An 18,482-nucleotide genomic window follows, 5' to 3' on the forward strand; every position below is an offset into this window, starting at 1 on the left:
ACACGCGCGTCCGAACGCTTTTCCAATGGAGATGCGATAGACGTGTATCCCACTCCGATAGCATACGCCTGTCACATTTCATGCTCATCCATTCGTGCTCCTTCTTTGTGGCTAGAAGCAATGTCGCTGCCGCCTCACAGCAGCGTCGCAGTGGCCATTGGTTCACAGAGGGCCATGGATGGAGACGCGCTATCCCAAAACACCGTGCAGCTAGCGTGACGCCAACAGTGGACACGAGGGGAGTCACTGTATATGCTACCTTCAGGTATAGCATAGTGGTGCATTTGTTTTTCAGCGCCGCTAGCAACCATACACTGCGGAGAGGCTGGTGCACAGTAACTTGATAAGACAGATGCTTGGGCTAGTTGGTGATTGGGAATCAACATATTTGCACAGCGCAAGACTACGAGTAGTTACGACTTAACTACAGAAGAAGAGACAAGGACAGAAAGAGCGCTGTCTGTCCTTGTCTCTTCTTCTGTAGTTACGTCGTAACTGCTCGTAGTCTTGCGCTGTGCAACTATGCTGGTGCACAGGCCGCACCGCCGAAAGCGGTTGCCGTCTACCTGGAATCTATCAAGTGATCATCGTGCGCTCTGTAGCTCGTTAGCTACGAACTGGTGCTTTTATTCGCTTTACATTTATGTCCTTATAAGCTTAGACAGCTAAGTATTTGCGTGGAGTTGGCACCATTTTAGAAAAAAACATGCTGAAATAATCAATGCTATAGGCTTAGTGGAGCGCTCTTTAAATCTCGGGGGACCTATGTTTTGTGTTTGTGAGTTCTTGCTTATCTTTCATAGATGGCGCCACCTGACCATGCGGCAGCGGTGGTGCATGTTATTCGGCACTATGCTACGCCTTTGCGCTTTGTGCAACCGAAGAGATTAAAAAAAGTGATTTTGAACTTGCGTGTCACAGTCCCAAAAGCAGCTGTTTTTTTTTCTTTGCTAGCTAGTCGTTGACACGCCAGGCACGTCGACTGGCGATCGGCGACACGCTTCGTCGATCGGCGACTGGCTTAAGCAAGTCGCCTGCAAATATGGGGCGCGGCTTCACCGCATAACTATATTTGCTATTCAGGCAAGATAGCGGACCTATGCGCTTTTCTGCTCCCGTAGGGAGCATATACAGTGACTATAAACACGAGATATGCAAAACACCGCCCATCGGATCAGTACACAACTGAACAAGAAATTACTACATATGGTTTCCATCGTTAGGCAGCACATGATGGGTTTTCTCTCCCTCGACTGCAAAGCACACGCGAAGGCTAGGCGATGGGCAAGAGCAGGAAGGGGCTAAAGGAGAGGGTGGTGAATGGCTGTATCGGGCGAATGTGGCTGCGTTGACAAAATATTCGCCATTGTTAAGCAAAGCTATTCAAATACTAATTCTATCCAAACCACCCAAAATGTGTACTTAGCGTACGTTCAGTTAGTATGCTGGTCACCTCCTGCCCATTTCTATGTAGGGTGCCCTTTATAATTATTGTGTTCATGATTTGAATGAATGTTGACCACAGTGAATGTTGTTGCCTCGTGGAATGTAACTCTGCAATGTATGTAATCATTCATAAGTGCACTCTGCATGAGTGGATGTTGCCTTTTATGCTTCAGTGTGCAATAAAAGTTATTTTTTCTAAAGATCAATCTCGGTATTCCGACATACGCCTTATGCTGGGGGTCCTATCTCTGCGACATTACCCTCACAGATGGGTTGCAGTAACAAAGCTACATAAAGGCAGACGAAAGCATGTGCAATTGACAGTCCCTCGTGATATATAAATGTCGTAAAATCCCGCGCTAGCACCATCACCCCCCCCCCCTTCGTACGCTGAAGAATATCCGACAAAATTCGGGGAGGGGGCGCGGGCGTTGCTCGCTCAGTCATGGATCGAAATCAATCATGGCAGTGGATGAACCACTAAACATGAACGCACACCCGTGCTTCTAATGCAACAATTTGTTGAATAAGCATGCATGCACTGTTTTCATTCGCACTCGTTGGGCCAATAAAAACAGTGAATGAAACTGAACATGTAGAAAGGGGAGAAGGGGGCGCACATTTGAATTCTCCCGAAGAAGAAAGGGGGGGGGGGGGGGGGGCTTTGTCACGTAAAGCGCTTGCTCTCGATTTTATGGTAATACATTAGCAACTCGATGAAAGTGCTGCCACAAATCTCATTGATATTTTACTTCCTCTGTAGTTCTGAAAGACGCTCATCTGTGCACACATAGGGCGAAAGTATGCATGTCATTTGCACGTTCTTGCTTGAATTGCAGCTATAGACCGAACGTCTAGTCAAGAACTCTGAGAACAAAGCCTGGAAGGGAAGCTGCGGACCCCCGGGACACCGATGGGACGTCGGTGGAGCCACAAGCACCATTACTACCAAAGAAGATTGCCTTCGTTGCATTTTCCTATGAGACGTTGCCGCTTGGACTGACATGCGCCTATAGGCTCCAATTACCTATTCGATTCGGCCCACTCGAACTCGAGAGGAAAGACTCAAACTTCCAGCTGTTATATGTTCGAGTCAGTGGGTTCTGAACGACTAGGTCGTGAGCAGAGGAGAGTGGGAAGGCCCTCATCGCTGTCGTTGCAATAAGGGGCACAAAAAAAATGAGGAGGACGTTTTCGTTGTCGTGAACATAGCGCGAACATGATAATTATATCAGTCAAGGAACAACGCTGCTTGAATGCAAACCGAAAGGCGTCTGACAATTAACGTGCCTTGAACACGTATAGATAGTGAGTTATTGGCCCCGATGTAGAGTCGGAATTTGTATACGCAGTAAAATGTTGAACAGGGAAGCACTGATCATGAAATCGCTTTTTTTTTTATGAAAGTTCGTCGATGTACAAGATTCATGATCAGCTTTTTTTTTTTTTTTGACACAGCCTTCTTATAAAACAGTTCACTTTGTCTACAGATAAATGGAAGAAGCATGTTTCTGTCCTTAAGTGCCTCGAAACAAGTGGTGTCGTGTCGCAATTTATCCTGCGGTCACACATTTCGTGTAATGGCGCGCGTCGCGAACACGCGGAAATGTGACGTACACAAAAAGGTCTCCTGGGATAACTTTCCGTAGGTGCCATGACTTGTCTTCCGGAGCAACATAAAATCTTTGTGTGGTGTGACAGTTGTATGGTTACGCTATAATACGCCCATACAGCCCGGCCTCCTTCCCCTCTTCCCTGTATCATCTACGTTATCGGCAATCTAGGCTATGAACACCCTATATGAAAACATGATTGCGCGTCAGTCGATATTCGAAAGCTTTTATATGGGGTATATTTATATGACACACCTACTCGATTTCTTCACGTTGCTATCAGCATGCGAAAACTTCAAGTAGCCCTAAGTGGATAGTGAAAAAAGTAGTCTAAAGGGAGACTGAAACACTTTTTTTAAATAAGGTTATGGTGTCTTGACACGTGATTTCGTGCGGTGAACTCAAAGTTCAAGTCTAAATTTGCATAAAACAACGCAAATAACTTTGTTTTGCCGAAAACAAACAATAGGTGCCGTGGCCGCCATCGTGAGTCTCGCTGCCGCTGTGATTGGTCGACGGTCTATGACATCATTAACAGGTAGGTGAGGACACCTGACTGTGCTCGTTGGCAGGCGATGCCGAGTTTATTTAATGAAATCGAGTAGTTGTTATTAAGGCGAATTGTGGAAGTAGTAACTAGTTCGCTGCACAGATCTGTAGATGTCAGAGCTGGTGATGCGGCACGGGAAAATAAGTCCCAGACTCGCGTCGGAAACAGACTGGCACGTATAAGATGCATGTCAGTGCTTAATTTCACTGTAGTTAGTTTTACTGTAGTTTTACTTAATTTCACTGTAGTTTCACTTCGATAAGGAAGAGCATCGGCACTCGCTTTTAGACGCGTATCGGCACGGTTCGTGCGGGCATCGTGCGGAAACCGTCAGCTGTTCGTCGATTTCACTGCTCAGAGTGCAGCGTTGTTGATGCAATCAGTATCGCCCTTCGCAGCAAGCAAGAAGCATGTGAATAGTCAGTGTCCCACACGCAATGGTTGAAATCGAGAAAGCTTTTGTTTAGATTGATTGATTTGTGGGGTTTAACGTCCCAAAACCACCATATGATTATGAGAGACGCCGTAGTGGAGGGCTCCGGAAATTTTGACCACCTGGGGTTCTTTAACGTGCACCCAAATCTGAGCACACGGGCCTCGACATTTCCGCCTCCATCGGAAATGCAGCCGCCGCAGCCGGGATTTGAACCCGCGACCTGCGGGTCAGCAGCCGAGTACCTTAGCCACTAGACCACCGCGGCGGGGCCTTTTGTTTAGATCAAGCGCTGCTACGTGGCCAGCCTAAACTACGATTATGCTTCATGTGGTGGCATTCGGCAGTGATAGAATGTTACGATAACGATTAAATGTTGTCTGGATCATCTTATGCATGATTGTTGCATCAATGAATCGATGATTTTGGATCTTGATCGAAAAATTTTACCCGAGCTAGAATCGAAATGAAGCGTCCGTGTTACACGGTCTCTTTCGTTAGCCATCAACATTGGCTCTGATAAATGTTCTTTAAAGGTGTGATTGTGAGCTGTCGCTGCAACAGAGAGGTCGCGGCATACTGGGTCCGGGATCGAGCAAAACTACGGTGAACGGTGTCTGAGTAACGGCTCGCGCTCCACGTGTTCTATTGACTTTCGAAGTGAGCGTCGTGTAAGCGAGGCAGCACAGTGAGCTGATCACGGCTGCGCTAAGCGCGGGTTCACTAACTATATACGCGCTGCTACGGCACATAAGTAGTCTTACAGCATTGGCTCAGTTCTTTTCGCGAAGGCAGCTCGTGGTTGATGCGAAGGCCCCCTCAGGTGCGGAAACACAGAGGGAACCGCGTTGCTGTTCAGTCGCACACCCTTGATTGTTAAACACACCGACTTTCTCGCAGGTTTGAAGTCTTTCTTTTTTTTTATCTGCAGTGGCCCATTTTGCATCCGTCTTCTGATTCCGAGGAAACTTGTGTAACCCGACCCGATTGCGACCAAAAGTGCTGTGGTAGCAATTGATTATGCCACGCAGTAATTCGGCATCGCGAGTCATTTTCGACCCCGCACAAACAGCTAGTGAATGTCGGATAGCGAAAATCTATAATCAGAAGAAAACGGTGCATTGACAACAAATCTCTACGAACTGGCAGTATATTGATGCTTCGCTAGGGAGCAGATCGCACCAGAAACAAGACACAACCCCGAAGTAGACAAGCTGAGCTGACAGCGACGCAGGCGGCCCGTCGGCTCGCTCCTTAGATGACGTCACCTCCCCACGTGTCTATCTTCCCCACGCTCGCTCCTGCGCTCCGCGCGCGCCGGGCAGGCGTTCCCTTGGTCAAAATTTGTTCGCCGTTGTTTAATAGAAAATAGCGAAAAAACAAACAACGCGTTGCATGTTGTAAGTAGCTGCAGTTACTGAATTCGCAATAAATTCGTGAATGCGAAACCGCTTATGTGTCCCTTTAAGGTGGATAGAAATGCGTCGCCGCTATTTCGATCCGTCCGTTAGACGGTCGTCTGCCCTCGATCGCGAGGATTAAGCGTCATATCTGTCAACAATGGTCGGATTAGCGTGGATAGGAAGCAGGCTACTGGCTTAAAAGCCACGTTTTTTCGTTTTGTGGCAATAAAAATGTGTTTCGTGTGGCAGTGGAAGAGGTGAGTGGTTTTTGGTCGCATAAGCATGGTAGTCGATATTAGTGTGCTCAGACTTGGGTGCACGTTAAAGAACCCCAGGTGGTCAAAATTTCCGGAGCCCTCCACTACGGCGTCTCTCATAATCATATGGTGGTTTTGGGATCACGTAACTATTCAGTCCGCGGAGCAGGGGGATTTCGCCCTCACGTGTGAATCTAGCTGTGTTATTGATACGAGGGAGAAATCCTCGGGGGAGAAGCGCGCCGTCAGGAACAAGTGAGTGGGCGGTGCCCCTCAGCATCCAGTTGCGGACTAGAAGTGCGACGCTAATCCGCAGCATCTTTGTCACGTGATCTGCAATCCCCGCTTCTTCCTTGAGAATTTCTCGCCCGTGTGAACATCCTTTAGGTTCACTAGTTCTTCCATCGCTCTCTGGGAGGCACATGGGGTTTTATTTATTTAATGATTTTCCATTTGTATTTGAGGAGGAGTAGGAATATGTTTGATAACAAATGTGAGTGGAGGGCAAGCCAGGCCAATGCCGTCTGGAAGAATATTTTCAGACCTGCTCACTGCCGCCGTGGCGTCACTCGTTTTGCCCGAGCGAGCGCACGAACGCGAGCCCGTGAATCCATTGCCACTATCGTCTCCCGTCAAATGATAAAGCGTTCGCGGCAAATTTTACATACTTAACAGCTTTATTCTGCCTTTGGCGTCAATAAAGTCACTGTTTTAAGAAATGTATTACGCTGTAAAGCGTTTGGAGATTTATCTGTGGGCGATTTCTTCCAAGAAAAAGTCAAAGACTGTGCGCCATCGATCGCGTGGTTGATCTATTTGATGGGCCGACAGTGACAAAATAAATAAGTTAAATTTTATTCATTATTTATTTGCACACGCACAATAACTAGAACATACAGAGAAACTGTTCGTACTGATTAGCAATGTTTCTGCAGTTCTATTTGTACACTTTCGAACTTGTCTTCATATAGACACGAAGTTATGGAGGAAAGTGTGTACTGCTGCTACAAGTATGTCACTCAGCACAATATCAGGGCGATGACTATTGCAAAAGAAAACAAAATACTTTTTTTAAGACCGAAACAAGGAGGGGCGTTTCCTCTTTTGTTCTGGCCCCTCTCTTAGTCATGCGTAGTCGCTCACATAACTTTGGGCCTGGAGAAAATGTTGGTGCTGGGCCCAAATTGAAACCATAGTGGGCGCTTCCACTGCACTGCCACTTCTTGGATCAGTATATTTTGTTGTGGTTCTTAAACATTACAGCTTGAAGTAAAGCTCACGCACCTGAAAGCATTGAAGAAAGCGCCTTACCGTAAGTGTCTACACGCATCCAAATTTCAAGGAAACATATAAGGCTAAGATGCTGTCGAGGCTGGCGCAAAGTTATAATACCGCAATAAAGTGGCAGGAACACCCCGCAAGAAAAGACTATGCGCAAAACTGACGCAATAAGCAATTCAACAGCAGTCCTATTTTTTTCCAACCAAGTAAACAAAGGTAATACAAGAAGTCCGTGACGCCAATTGCCAATGGCAAAACGTTTACCGACCCAGGCTGACGGAAAAACGTCTGTTCTGAAAACGTATACTGCCATGCGCGTTTATTACTTTAACGCCAGGGCTTATGCCAACAAGTCAGAAGCACAGATGACACCTTTATTTTAGAGCAAGAACGGAACATGGTGGAGATGGTGCCATTGAACGACTTGGAAATATGTAGTGCGGACACACGTACCTTCGGGTCATGAAGAAAATTAGTGTCGACGTCAGCTTGACAAAGGACACGCTCCCATTTCGTTCTTCGGTTGTCCTTAGGAAACGAGACCACACGCAACTTCGGTCTCTCTGTCGCGACGATTTGCCACGCAACATCGCCCAACCATTCGAATTCCCAGCCGTACGGATAGCGAATATCCAGTGCGCAAAGTGCATCACATACCCACGCTTCCTACACGGACACAGAAAACCACGGCTTTCTTGAGTCGCCAACAAGCACACTATAGCACGCCACGAAAACATTCATCAGGCTTGGCAATCCATGTCCGTCGAGCGACGACAGCAAGCGTAGGCACGTCTATGCAGCGGGACACACCGGTTTAAACGGAGTGACATCAGAGCCCGCGGCAGAAAGAGTGAACAGGGCTGAAACGATCTAGGTGGAATCGGCCAGGCTGATCGGGAAGCTAGACTGGGACCCAGTGGTTGATCTCAGTTGCAGTCCTACGTGTATACTTGAAACATTAAGCCAGATCAGGTCTCTGACCCGTGTTCCGCGGCTTCACAAAAAATAATTTTACTGTGCCTATATTAAATTACATTCGCATTATTTACTCGCCTATTGCAAGTAATAACGCTTTTTTTGTTGTTGTTCGGGAAAGCCACTGATATGCATTGTTGGTCTGAGAGATTTTGGTGTGCCCCGCCGCGGTGGTTTAGTGGCTAAGGTACTCGGCTGCTAACCCGCAGGTCGCGGGTTCAAATCCTGGCTGCGGCGGCTGCATTTCTGATGGAGGCGGAAATGTTGTAGGCCCGTGTGCTCAGATTTGGGTGCACGTTGAAGAACCCCAGGTGGTCGAAATTTCCGGAGCCCTCCACTACGGCGGCTCTCATAATCATATGGTGGTTTTGGGACGTTAAACCCCACATATCGATCAATCAATCAGATTTTGGTCTGAAGGACGTTTCTTTAAAACACTGTCGTGCGTGGGTGCGTTGTTTTGTGCGTTTTCATTGATTTCATTCAGCTTATTGCCGCAGTAACTGTTTTCTGGTCAACGTAAAACGAAAAAAAAATTTTACACTGACAACAGCGCGTTAGCAATGTGTGGGGTTGTATTCTGTATTCCTTCATCACTACCATAGAATTTTGTTGTGCTCGAAAGCAGCATGCAGTCAAGCTTATACTTTGTGTAAAATCAATATCTATAATTGTTTCATAGCAATTCACGCATCACTATAAACGTCCATTTCGCTTTTTCATCACGTTTTTTTTTTTTGAAAAGTGAAGCGTTCGTTACAGGCAGATTTTCACGAAGCAGAGATCGGATTTTTATGTACATGAGAGGTAAATGCTAACCTTACAGCCGGGAGAAAAGGAAGAGTAATTGCGCCATAGGGACCGCATTTTTTCGTGTTTTTAGAAAGTTAGCATCATCCACTTTTTTTAAAGAACTGAAAGTTTTTTTTATTCTAATATCCTTACTGTGTTTTAGTACTTATGCGACGAAACAATATATTTCGACCATTTCATAGGAGTTTTTTTTTCTGTCGCGTGAATGCCCTATATATACTAAACATAGTAGCTGCACCAAGGCAACTGAATGTTGCTTCATATTTTTACCATTACCTTGAATTGTTTACCTGTTATTCAGAAGAAAACGAATTCGGAAACGCTTTTTTTTTACCTTGACCATACATTTGGGAAGGGAAAGGTATTCACTATCTATCCGACATCTACTGGACAACTAAAATCAGCTTGTGTTAATATTTGCCACGCCCCTTTCAATGCTGTTGGCGAGCGTTCTCTCCTTCCTTTTATGTCGTGCAGCTTTGTTATCATCGTCGTAGATAGTAGCATCCACTTCCCACTAGCGGAATCAGCGCGCACTTCTGTTTACCTTATACACTGTGCGACTTCAACAAAAATCAGAGCAAAACTACAACACCTGGGTGATACAGCTCAAGTGTGAATAGATTCGTCAGGGCTAACAGTCTTCATGGTGCCGACCTTGTGAATCAGTGAGTTACGGAAGGCTAGTGCCGGAACTATGCATGTATTTCGTGTTCGAAGCTTGTCCGCACTGTGACCATATGCCGTTACTAGGCATTATGTGGTCGAAGGAAAAAAAAAAGGGGGGGGGGGGGCAATGCTTAAGGAAACGTTTTTTTTATTTGTTAGACACAATATTAATGAGAAATAGGCGACAATAATGCCAAGAAAAGTACAGGTCCCTGCCGGTGGCAGAGACCTAAGGTTGCAGGTTCTGTCCTCGTTGGCGGCAAGTTATCTTTTCATCCGCTTTACTTTCTCGAAACTTGTACCATGATTACTGCAAATAAAATACCGTATACTTTTCTTGGCATTATTGTTACCTCATTAAAATTATGTGCTCGTAGTATCATTCAGTTACTTTAGAGTTTTAAATAAAGCCTTTTTCACATAATAAAGAAAGAAGTCCAATGCAAGACAAAGGTAAACATAGCGTTGTGTGGTATTGCAGCTCTTCTAAATTGAAAACCAAGTAGTCCTATTGCGCTTTTGGGTATATGTGATGGCTTCGTCCCACGTACGTACGTGGCCAATAATACTCGGCAAAAGACTTCCGAACCACGATGTACTGAAGCTTTGCTACAATATTTTTTATTAGACACTGACATGCACCATACGCTAAACTGTTCCGCGGTAAAGTATCCGCTCATGGGCACCATTTGCAGCTAATAGCGCCGGCGATAGCTCGCTGAGTTCAAAGGCCAGTACCACGAAAGGGCGCACGATATAGATGTTGCCCGGTACGACGAATTTCACATCTTTTCCTTTTGTGAAAATTACGGGGCATAATTCAGGGCTGCAACACTTTTTTGGACATAATGACTAGTCTAACAAGACACTTCGTTCAAGAAATGGTTGCAGGAAAACGACCAAAGTGCGCCCGGAAAGTAATGAAACCATACTTTTGTATAGCCTGGAAGCCCATTCATTTTAACCTACAAATATATACACACACTTCAAAATAATCCAAATATGTTTATGGGGTGTCGGTACACCGTTTCACGCGTTTTGTCCAATACTGCGCCATTGCGCGATACACTTCCTGAAGGACAGTGATCGGGGCATTCTATAGAATGGTGTAAACTTGGCCTTGTTGGTTTGCTATTACTCGCGAAATGTTGAACGTAAAAGACGTGTACAAGAGCAGAAGAGCTGCGTGTATGTCTGTACTATTGTCTACGTCTCTTACGCACAACATTTTACGAGTAACTCGCAAGAAGGACGCGGAGTTCCTTGCATAATTCTTCAAGAGACTGGGCGTTTTTTTTTTTTTTGCCTGTGTGTTAAACGAAACGTTTGCAATTTGTCCAGTTATTAAAAATGTTCACTTGTCTGAGGCATGGTTCGTTCTATTTCGCACCCTTCAAGAAGCGAAATAGCAAGAACAAAAAAGGGGTCTCGTTTAACAAAGCTCGAGGGCACGGGTTCGATTTTTGGCCACTGCCAAATTCTGTAATCAACGACACGCCGTAGCGAACAGGTGTAGCGATTCATTCCCGGAACGGCGGTCACATATTGATAAAGATGAAATGTATCCTAAAAACATTCGGTGTCCTCCGCTACTTCATGCCTCTTAATCATGTCGTAGTTTTGGCGAGATATCATTCTATGCTCCATCGCACTGACACTCTCGGTATAGAGTTAAACAAGCCTGCATTTAGCTTTGAGGACACAAACGGAGCCACGAAAAGAAAAGTGCATTAAATTCGATCTCTGTTTGTCGAAACGTCATTGTAATTGTTGTCCTTATGAGCGCTTTCACTGCTCCAGTGTATTTTATCATTTGTACTGAGTGACCATTCTAATAAAGAGACGTATAAACTGATCATTTCAGTACTGCTGTTTTGCATAGTCATTTGATGTTATGAATGAAACAGAGAAAATCCAGGAGGTTCTGTTGGAGAAAAACGCTGCTGCCTTGGAGCTGCACTGCATACACAGACAGGACATCGTGAAGCACTTAGAGAATATATAGTGGCTCAGGACAACTGGTGAAAAGGCAGGAGACCATTTCAGTATTGTTACTCATCTTCAAAGTACGTTCGAGGAAAAGAGAGAAAAGGTCGTGCCCTCCACTTTGTCTCAGAGACATCCACAGAATAATTTTTATAAACAGAGTGTGGCGTCCAGGAACAAGGTAAGTCACCCAATTCTGTCCAATAAAACAATGATGCAGGTGTACACTGTACTGTCGCCAAATGCCTCCAACCAGATTTACATAGAGAGGCAGCACATAATAGCATTTCAATTCAGTTCTGCGGAATCCCGCAGTCTTTCGAAGTCTGATGCGTTGTTCACCACAATCATTGTATACAATGTGCATTGATGTATATTGATTTTTAGTAACCCGGCTACAGGTTCGACCAAATAAAATTCTTTCTTTGACACGCCACCTGCTGCCTTTGTCCACGTATCAACCACATGGATATGTGTAGTGTTGGACAGCCAGCCCGGCAAGCACAATAGACATTTCACGAACATTGGGGTCTATTTTGGAAGCAGACACAAGTGAACACCAGCGCTGCTTTGCACCCTATTTAGGGAGAGATGTGTAAATTTTTTAGCGCTCCCACTGCGCGCTAGTCGCGTTTCACAGGACTACAAATAAATTCTTCCATCCAACAATCCCGCGTTAAAATTATGAATGTCTGTTCTCTTTCTTCCTGGGTCGAAATAAACTGTCGAACACCGGTGACGCATACCGGCATAAATGTGGCACATACCCGCCCTTATACGGGTATGTGCCTCGCGTGTCTGGCGAAAAACGTTTGACGACGTACGCGACGGGATTGTCACCCTATTCATGTCATGACCAGCGAGTCATATTCGTCAAACTATTTTACCGTCCTGTACTAATTTCGGTTAACCCCGAGTTAAGGGGGTGTTCACGAGAGCACCCAGACGTAGGCGAGCAGATAGATAGATAGCCCCGCCGCGGTGGTCTAGTGGCTAAGGTACTCGGCTGCTGACCCGCAGGGCGCGGGTTCGAATCCCGGCCGCGGCGGCTGCATTTCCGATGGAGGCGGAAATGTTGTAGGCCCGTGTGCTCAAATTTGGGTGCACGTTAAAGATCCCCAGGTGGTCTAAATTTCCGGAGCCCTCCACTACGGCGTCTCTCATAATCATATAGTGGTTTTGGGACGTTAAACCCCACATATCAATCAAGCAGATAGATAGATAGATAGATAGATAGATAGATAGCGCTAAATGTAGAGGCTGTCGATAACACCCGAGCCAAATATTATAGCTCAGCACGTGGTCTAGCATAAGTTCTGACGCAGCTAAAATTGCTTTCTTTTCTCGCGTCACTTGACGGAACAAGCTAAAAAATCGCTCGTCGTAGCCGCTGTAAGCCGTTGGCTTATTCGAGCATGACGCGCTCAGTCGTTACAGGGATCGCCGCGGGAGGCCGCGACTTCTGCATGCGTGGGCATGCAATCGCACTGGAAAGCCGAGGATTCCAAGAAAAAAAAAGTGCTCAAGGTCATGAAGCGCTCGTGACGTATTTTTTTTTCCTCGTGCCATCCCTCATTGCTTAGCTACCAGCGCTTTCGTCGGTACAAGAGAGGAGAAAATGCAATAGGTGACCAGTAAAAGAGCGAGGGATTGTGGGATGCGCCGTCTGCTACCGGCTTCCGGTTCGAGAAGAGTAGGCGACAGCAAAACGGTTCGCCGCAAGCCTCAGATTATTCGGGATACGCGCGCGTGGTCGTCCGTTTATCTTCGTCCCGATAAAGCATGGTCGGCTGTTCAGCCGTTGGCTGCTCCAACTCGAGCGTGAAAGGCAAGCGGCGTGTACCGATTCCCATGGAACGAATAAAGAAAAATGAGGTAGGCCGCGACTGTGAAGAGAGCCACAGTGACAGGTAGCCTTTGAATACGGAACGTTGAAGCCACAATGTTCGAAAACCATTTTATCAAAGATACGTGTGTATTCCACACCAAGAAAAAAGCTTAGGCATGAATTTGCTGCGAATAATATATTGGGAAATAAATTGTCGGGCAAATGCCTAGCAAATATATGGCAAATATATTATGGGAACGCGCGGGTGAAATCGACTTGTCATACGAGATGAGCGCCGGCTATTGCACTCATATATATGACAAAAAAAATCTTCACCCAAGAGTAAGTTCACACGAAGCCCTGGACGAGTTCATTTGCGTTATCTTGGCCAAACTGTGTGCCAGGATGGCACCTCAAGGAACAAGTGCGTTTAAAAAGCGCAGGTTTTCGATTATTTGGCACCATCTACGTCTGACTGTATTGTTTATGTGCCGCCGTACCGCGCAGCTGGATCAAGATCACCGTTTAAATAAGCATCTGACTTCGACTAAGAAATACATCTTATAGTGCGCTGAAGGCTAGAAAAAAAGATATCTCAACGCACTCAATAAGTGCTGCGCTTCATGCCGACCGATTGACGATGTCGGCCGAAGCAGCGATCCCGAAATGAACTCTGAGCATTCTGCTACAGTCATCCCCATCTCCTGAGATCTTTAAAATGGTGATTTTTCATCAGCAGTAACGTATCATACAACGAAAACTGTTTTCTGCATCGACTGATCTGCTAGCCGAACTCACAGTACCCCTGAGCAGCATAAAAGCATTGCAGATCATTTCAGTGCGATAAAAAAAGTTTCCTTGCCATTCATGACTTTCGTAGCTTGTCATTGTCACAGTCACGGTTAGCAAAAAAAAAAACAACTTCTAAAGCACTGACATTGCACGGAGAGCTGTTCTTTTTTTTTCAATGAAGCTGTACAAAAATGCACGCGTGCCACTGCTAACCCGCATGGTGCGTCGAACCGGAAGCCGTCGTATCCCACAGTTCCCTGCGACTGCCCATATTACCGGTCACCTATTGCAGTGGGCGATAAATCTTTGTAACTACGCTGGTATATATACTGGACGGATTCTATTTTTTTTTTTTTTGAGGCCATGAATTTGTGAGGCAATAGGCTCTTGTAGAGAATCTATTCCGTAGCCACTTGAAGAAGGGCTGCAAGGCCCTTTAGTAATCCGTGGGGTTTAATGTTTCGAAACCACAGTATGATAGGAGAGTGTAGTGAAGGGCTCCGGAAATTCTGACCTCCTGGGGTTCTTTAACGTGCCCCTATCTTTCAACTATTTTTTGCCTCCATCAAAAATGCGGCCGTCGCAACCAGGATTCCATTCTGCGAGTCAGCAGTCGAGAACCACAAGCACTAGACAACCGAGGCAGGTCCGTATTTAAAAGGTTTAGCGCAAAATGTACATAACAGACACACACAGCATATTGTCGCTTCTTTGTTTGCTGCCCAACTTTTGCCCTGTACTACACCTTTTAAAAAGGCATCACGGCCTGTCACGTAGTCCGGTCTATAGCATTCGAAAATTTCGGCAGAGTTTATGTCGGTCTTTTTGTAGCTGTGAAGTGCGATTTGTCACGATGTACTTTTGGAGTTGATTCATATTCGCAGTAAAACAACGCCGAAGAAAACAACAGAACAGACGTGGAAAAGAACACATACGCAAGGAGCACTAACATCTGAAGGTTTATTCATTGTTTGCGCATACTTTTTCATCTCTCACGCGTACTTTTGCCCGCGCAGAGGAGGGGAGTGGACGATCTTTGGTGCACCCTTATCTCCCGGTGGGGAGGATCATGTGTCTTGGCTGGCGTTGGGATTGCACTGGAACAATTCTGTTGTAGTTACAAGGTGCACAAAGGTCACTGCAATGGTTGCACAGCCTCCGTTTGCGAAAAAGGCGCGCTTTTCAGACGCAGCAAAGTAACTACTGAGACGCTTATTCACGTTCATCTGTACCTGAAAGTACGTTTCGTGCGTCACTTGTGTGGGAGAAACGTGGGGCATGTTTTGATCTGCTTGCCATTGTGCGCGTGAGTTTCCAATTTGTCGCTATCGCGTTCATTGCTTCGCCTTTGCGGCAAAGCTGTGACTTCTTTCATTAAATTATTTGTTCTTTTTTTCTTTTTTCGCGCTATAGCTTTTACGGACAATTACAGTGCACGTGACCCTTGTTGTGGTCTCATAACAGCTTTCGCTTTAAAACACCATCTCTGCATAGCAATTGGAAATATTGAACATTTTATCACAGAGTTACGAAAAGGAAGAAGGAAACATTGCGTGCTTGACTCACATTTGGTAGATATACAGGTTGTCCCACGTGAACTTGAGCTATAGCCCCACTGTGGTGGTCTAGTGGCTAAGGTGTAGGCCCGTGTGCTCATATTTGGGTGCACGTTAAAGAACCCCAGGTGATCGAAATTTCCGGAGCCCTCCACTGCGGTGTCTCTCATAATCATATGGTGGCTTTGGGACGATAAACCCCACATATCAATCAGTGAACTTGAGCCAAGGCTCTAAAAATAAAGCGCGTCTGAAGCTATTTGAACTGCGCACATGTTATCCTTTCACTGTTTACAAACAGAGGCCCTCGAGGGCATCTCGTTTTGTTCACCGATTTATAGGCGGGCATCGGGTTTAGGGGAATCGGCTCCCAAGGACAATTTATGAATAAACTTCTTTGACTGACTGACTGGTTCTTTCTTTCTCTCTCTCTCTCTCTCTCTCTCTCTCTCTCTCTCTCTCTCTCTCTCTCTCTCTATTTATTTCACTGCATATCAATCTTTTTCTTTGTTTTCTTTCTCACTATTTTGTTCAATTGTAGTCTTATGACTGACTTAAATCTGTCAGATCATGAAGTTGCAGGGGTGATTATTAAGTTGACTGATATAAAATATGTTGTTAGTAACTTTGGTAGTGCAGGTATATAAACCCGGTGGTTTGTAAACCTGATCAGGAGGGCAGCCACGCCTCATTCACCACAGAGAGGAGGGGGGGGGGAGAGCTCAATGTCAACTCCATATGTTAACATAATAGGGAGGGGGCGCTAAGTCAGACCCTACATGGAGGAAGGCACTGCGACAAACTTTTGACCCCCCCCCTCCTTAAGGAGAACCCTGCACACGCCTATGATAGACGTACAGTATGCAGTATGCTAGAAGCGAATGTTCATTCGCGGGAGCGGCGCACGCACCGATGTTGATTTCTGGTGCATACCGCTGTAGTTACTTTGGGCACTGAAATGTCAATTACTTCTGAAATAGTCTAAACTGTGGTGGTTGAAGCACTATCAAGTTGTTAACGTGCTCTCATATCCTCTAAAACATACATTCCCGCTCCAGTTGAGAATGTGCCGTTCTGTGCTGAACTTGGACAGTTCTAAGCAAAAAAATCAAGCAACATTGTGCATCAGCCTTGGACGCGTGGGCGTCAACGTGGTCGACGCGTGCCAGTAGTTGCGCGCCCTTTTCCTCCACAGGCGCGACTAGACGCTTTCGACGCGTAGGCGCGTGCATACGCGTGCCAGTGGTTGGCACTTAACACTTTCCGCTTGTGTGTACCGCCCGTCAGAGCGAGGTCATACCACCGCGCACCTTGTCAAAGACCAGCAGTGAGCGTGCACTCGAAAAGGCATATGACAAGCTTGCCCCGCTTCGTCTTCAAATACGACGCAAAGGGTCACTGTTCCCAGACTACCCACGGCGTCAGGCTGTACTAGCACGACAAAGAAACGAGGCGCTCAACACACAGGACGCCGTCCGAGACGCAGACGGCTCCGTCGGCTACCACAGTTATGCAGACTGTGAGACTGTGAGTCATGCAGACTGTGAGGTAGGCAACCTCTCGCGAAAATGCTTAGGAAAGTTTGCCTTCATTGACGTGTCCGAAGGCTAGGTTAATGGAGCCGTGCGGGTTATCTCAGGCACGTTCAGTTCGTTGAAACGAGCCTCCCCATGGGTAGCGCTAGGGGGGTTACGGGGTTGTTGGAGCCCCTCCGCCCCCCGCCAGAATTTTCGCCTGCCCCCTTCCTTATGCCGGCACCTTCAAGAGCAGGCAAAAGAGAATGCATGAGTTTCTCTTCTTCCTGCCGCCCCTAAGAACTCACTTGTCCCCACTGAAAAAATTCTGGCTCCGCTCTGAGCCTCCACAAACGGGTTCGGCTAAACTTACACTCTGAAGCATGCCGAAACATAGCTTACTCAAACTCTAAGACTATCTGCGCAGTTGCGGGCCCCATCGTTGTTGTCTATTCACAGGAGTGGCGCCAGGAGTGGGCAAGGGGGCGCTGGAGCCTCCCCGAAATTCCCGCCTGCCCCGCTGTTGACCCCCTGTCCCCAAAAGGGAACATAGTCATAACACAATGACTAGCCTTACTGCCCCCCCCCACCTTTGAAGGAACTAACTTATCGGACGGTGCCATCATCATAGCGGACAAAAAAACACACAGTGTGTCCAGACGTCTCAAGCAGTTCACCGTAGTGCAACAGTTCCGTCACTTTGACTTAAGCATTAGAACACACGCATAATGTTGCTAACAATTGTTGCGAGCGAGTTGGAAGAGTCGGGGCAATCTATAAAATTAATTTGTAAAATAATCTGCGTATCTACCGGACATTTAGCGCCAACTACGGCGGCTGCAAACCATTATGGCAAGCCGGAGTGTCATCTGCTCGCGGAAGCGTTGGCTCACCTCGTGTCTCGCAGAGCGCGGGCGTATACGAGCACATCGTTGCGGGGATATCGCGCGTAATAACCCCGTTTCAGTGTGCACTAACAGAAGAGGCTCAACTTAGAGCAACATGGAGCCAGCAAACACTAGTATCCTTGGCTTATTAATGACCCGGGAAAACGCTCACGTACCCAGGAAAAGGCCCGTTGAATTGGAAACTTTACTCGGTTTTCGCGGCGAGCTTCCTGTGCTTCGTTAATCCTATTTCCTCGTAGCGGAAGCTTTCCTCATTTCTTTTATTGTCACCATGACCATACAGTTTCATTATTAGTATAATTTACGTTGGGCACTATCATTCGTGATATGCTTCCACGCAATACGCACTTGGCGAATGATAATCAATGTCAAAATCCCACCTTTATAAATGGGTTCGAGCCCCACTATGCTGTGTAGATTTGAATACTAATTGGTTGTTTCAAATCCTGCGTGTGAGA

The 18,482-nt window shown here is 46.3% G+C and overlaps 1 protein-coding gene across 3 annotated transcripts in view; it reads left to right on the forward strand.

Moving 5' to 3' along the window:
• LOC119161219 (stomatin) overlaps positions 1 to 11,298 on the forward strand; it is a 173,755-nt gene extending 162,457 nt beyond the window's left edge. For all 3 annotated transcript variants that reach the window (XM_075879723.1, XM_037413584.2, XM_037413587.2), the window contains one exon: positions 2,286 to 11,298. In XM_075879723.1, the coding sequence (XP_075735838.1) occupies positions 2,286 to 2,317 (32 nt within the window). In that variant the 3' untranslated portion in view covers positions 2,318 to 11,298. The remainder of the gene's footprint in view (positions 1 to 2,285) is intronic.
• Positions 11,299 to 18,482: the final 7,184 nt, after the last annotated feature.

The sequence above is a fragment of the Rhipicephalus microplus genome, chromosome X (genome assembly GCF_043290135.1).
Source record: "Rhipicephalus microplus isolate Deutch F79 chromosome X, USDA_Rmic, whole genome shotgun sequence".
Lineage (NCBI taxonomy): Eukaryota > Metazoa > Arthropoda > Arachnida > Ixodida > Ixodidae > Rhipicephalus > Rhipicephalus microplus.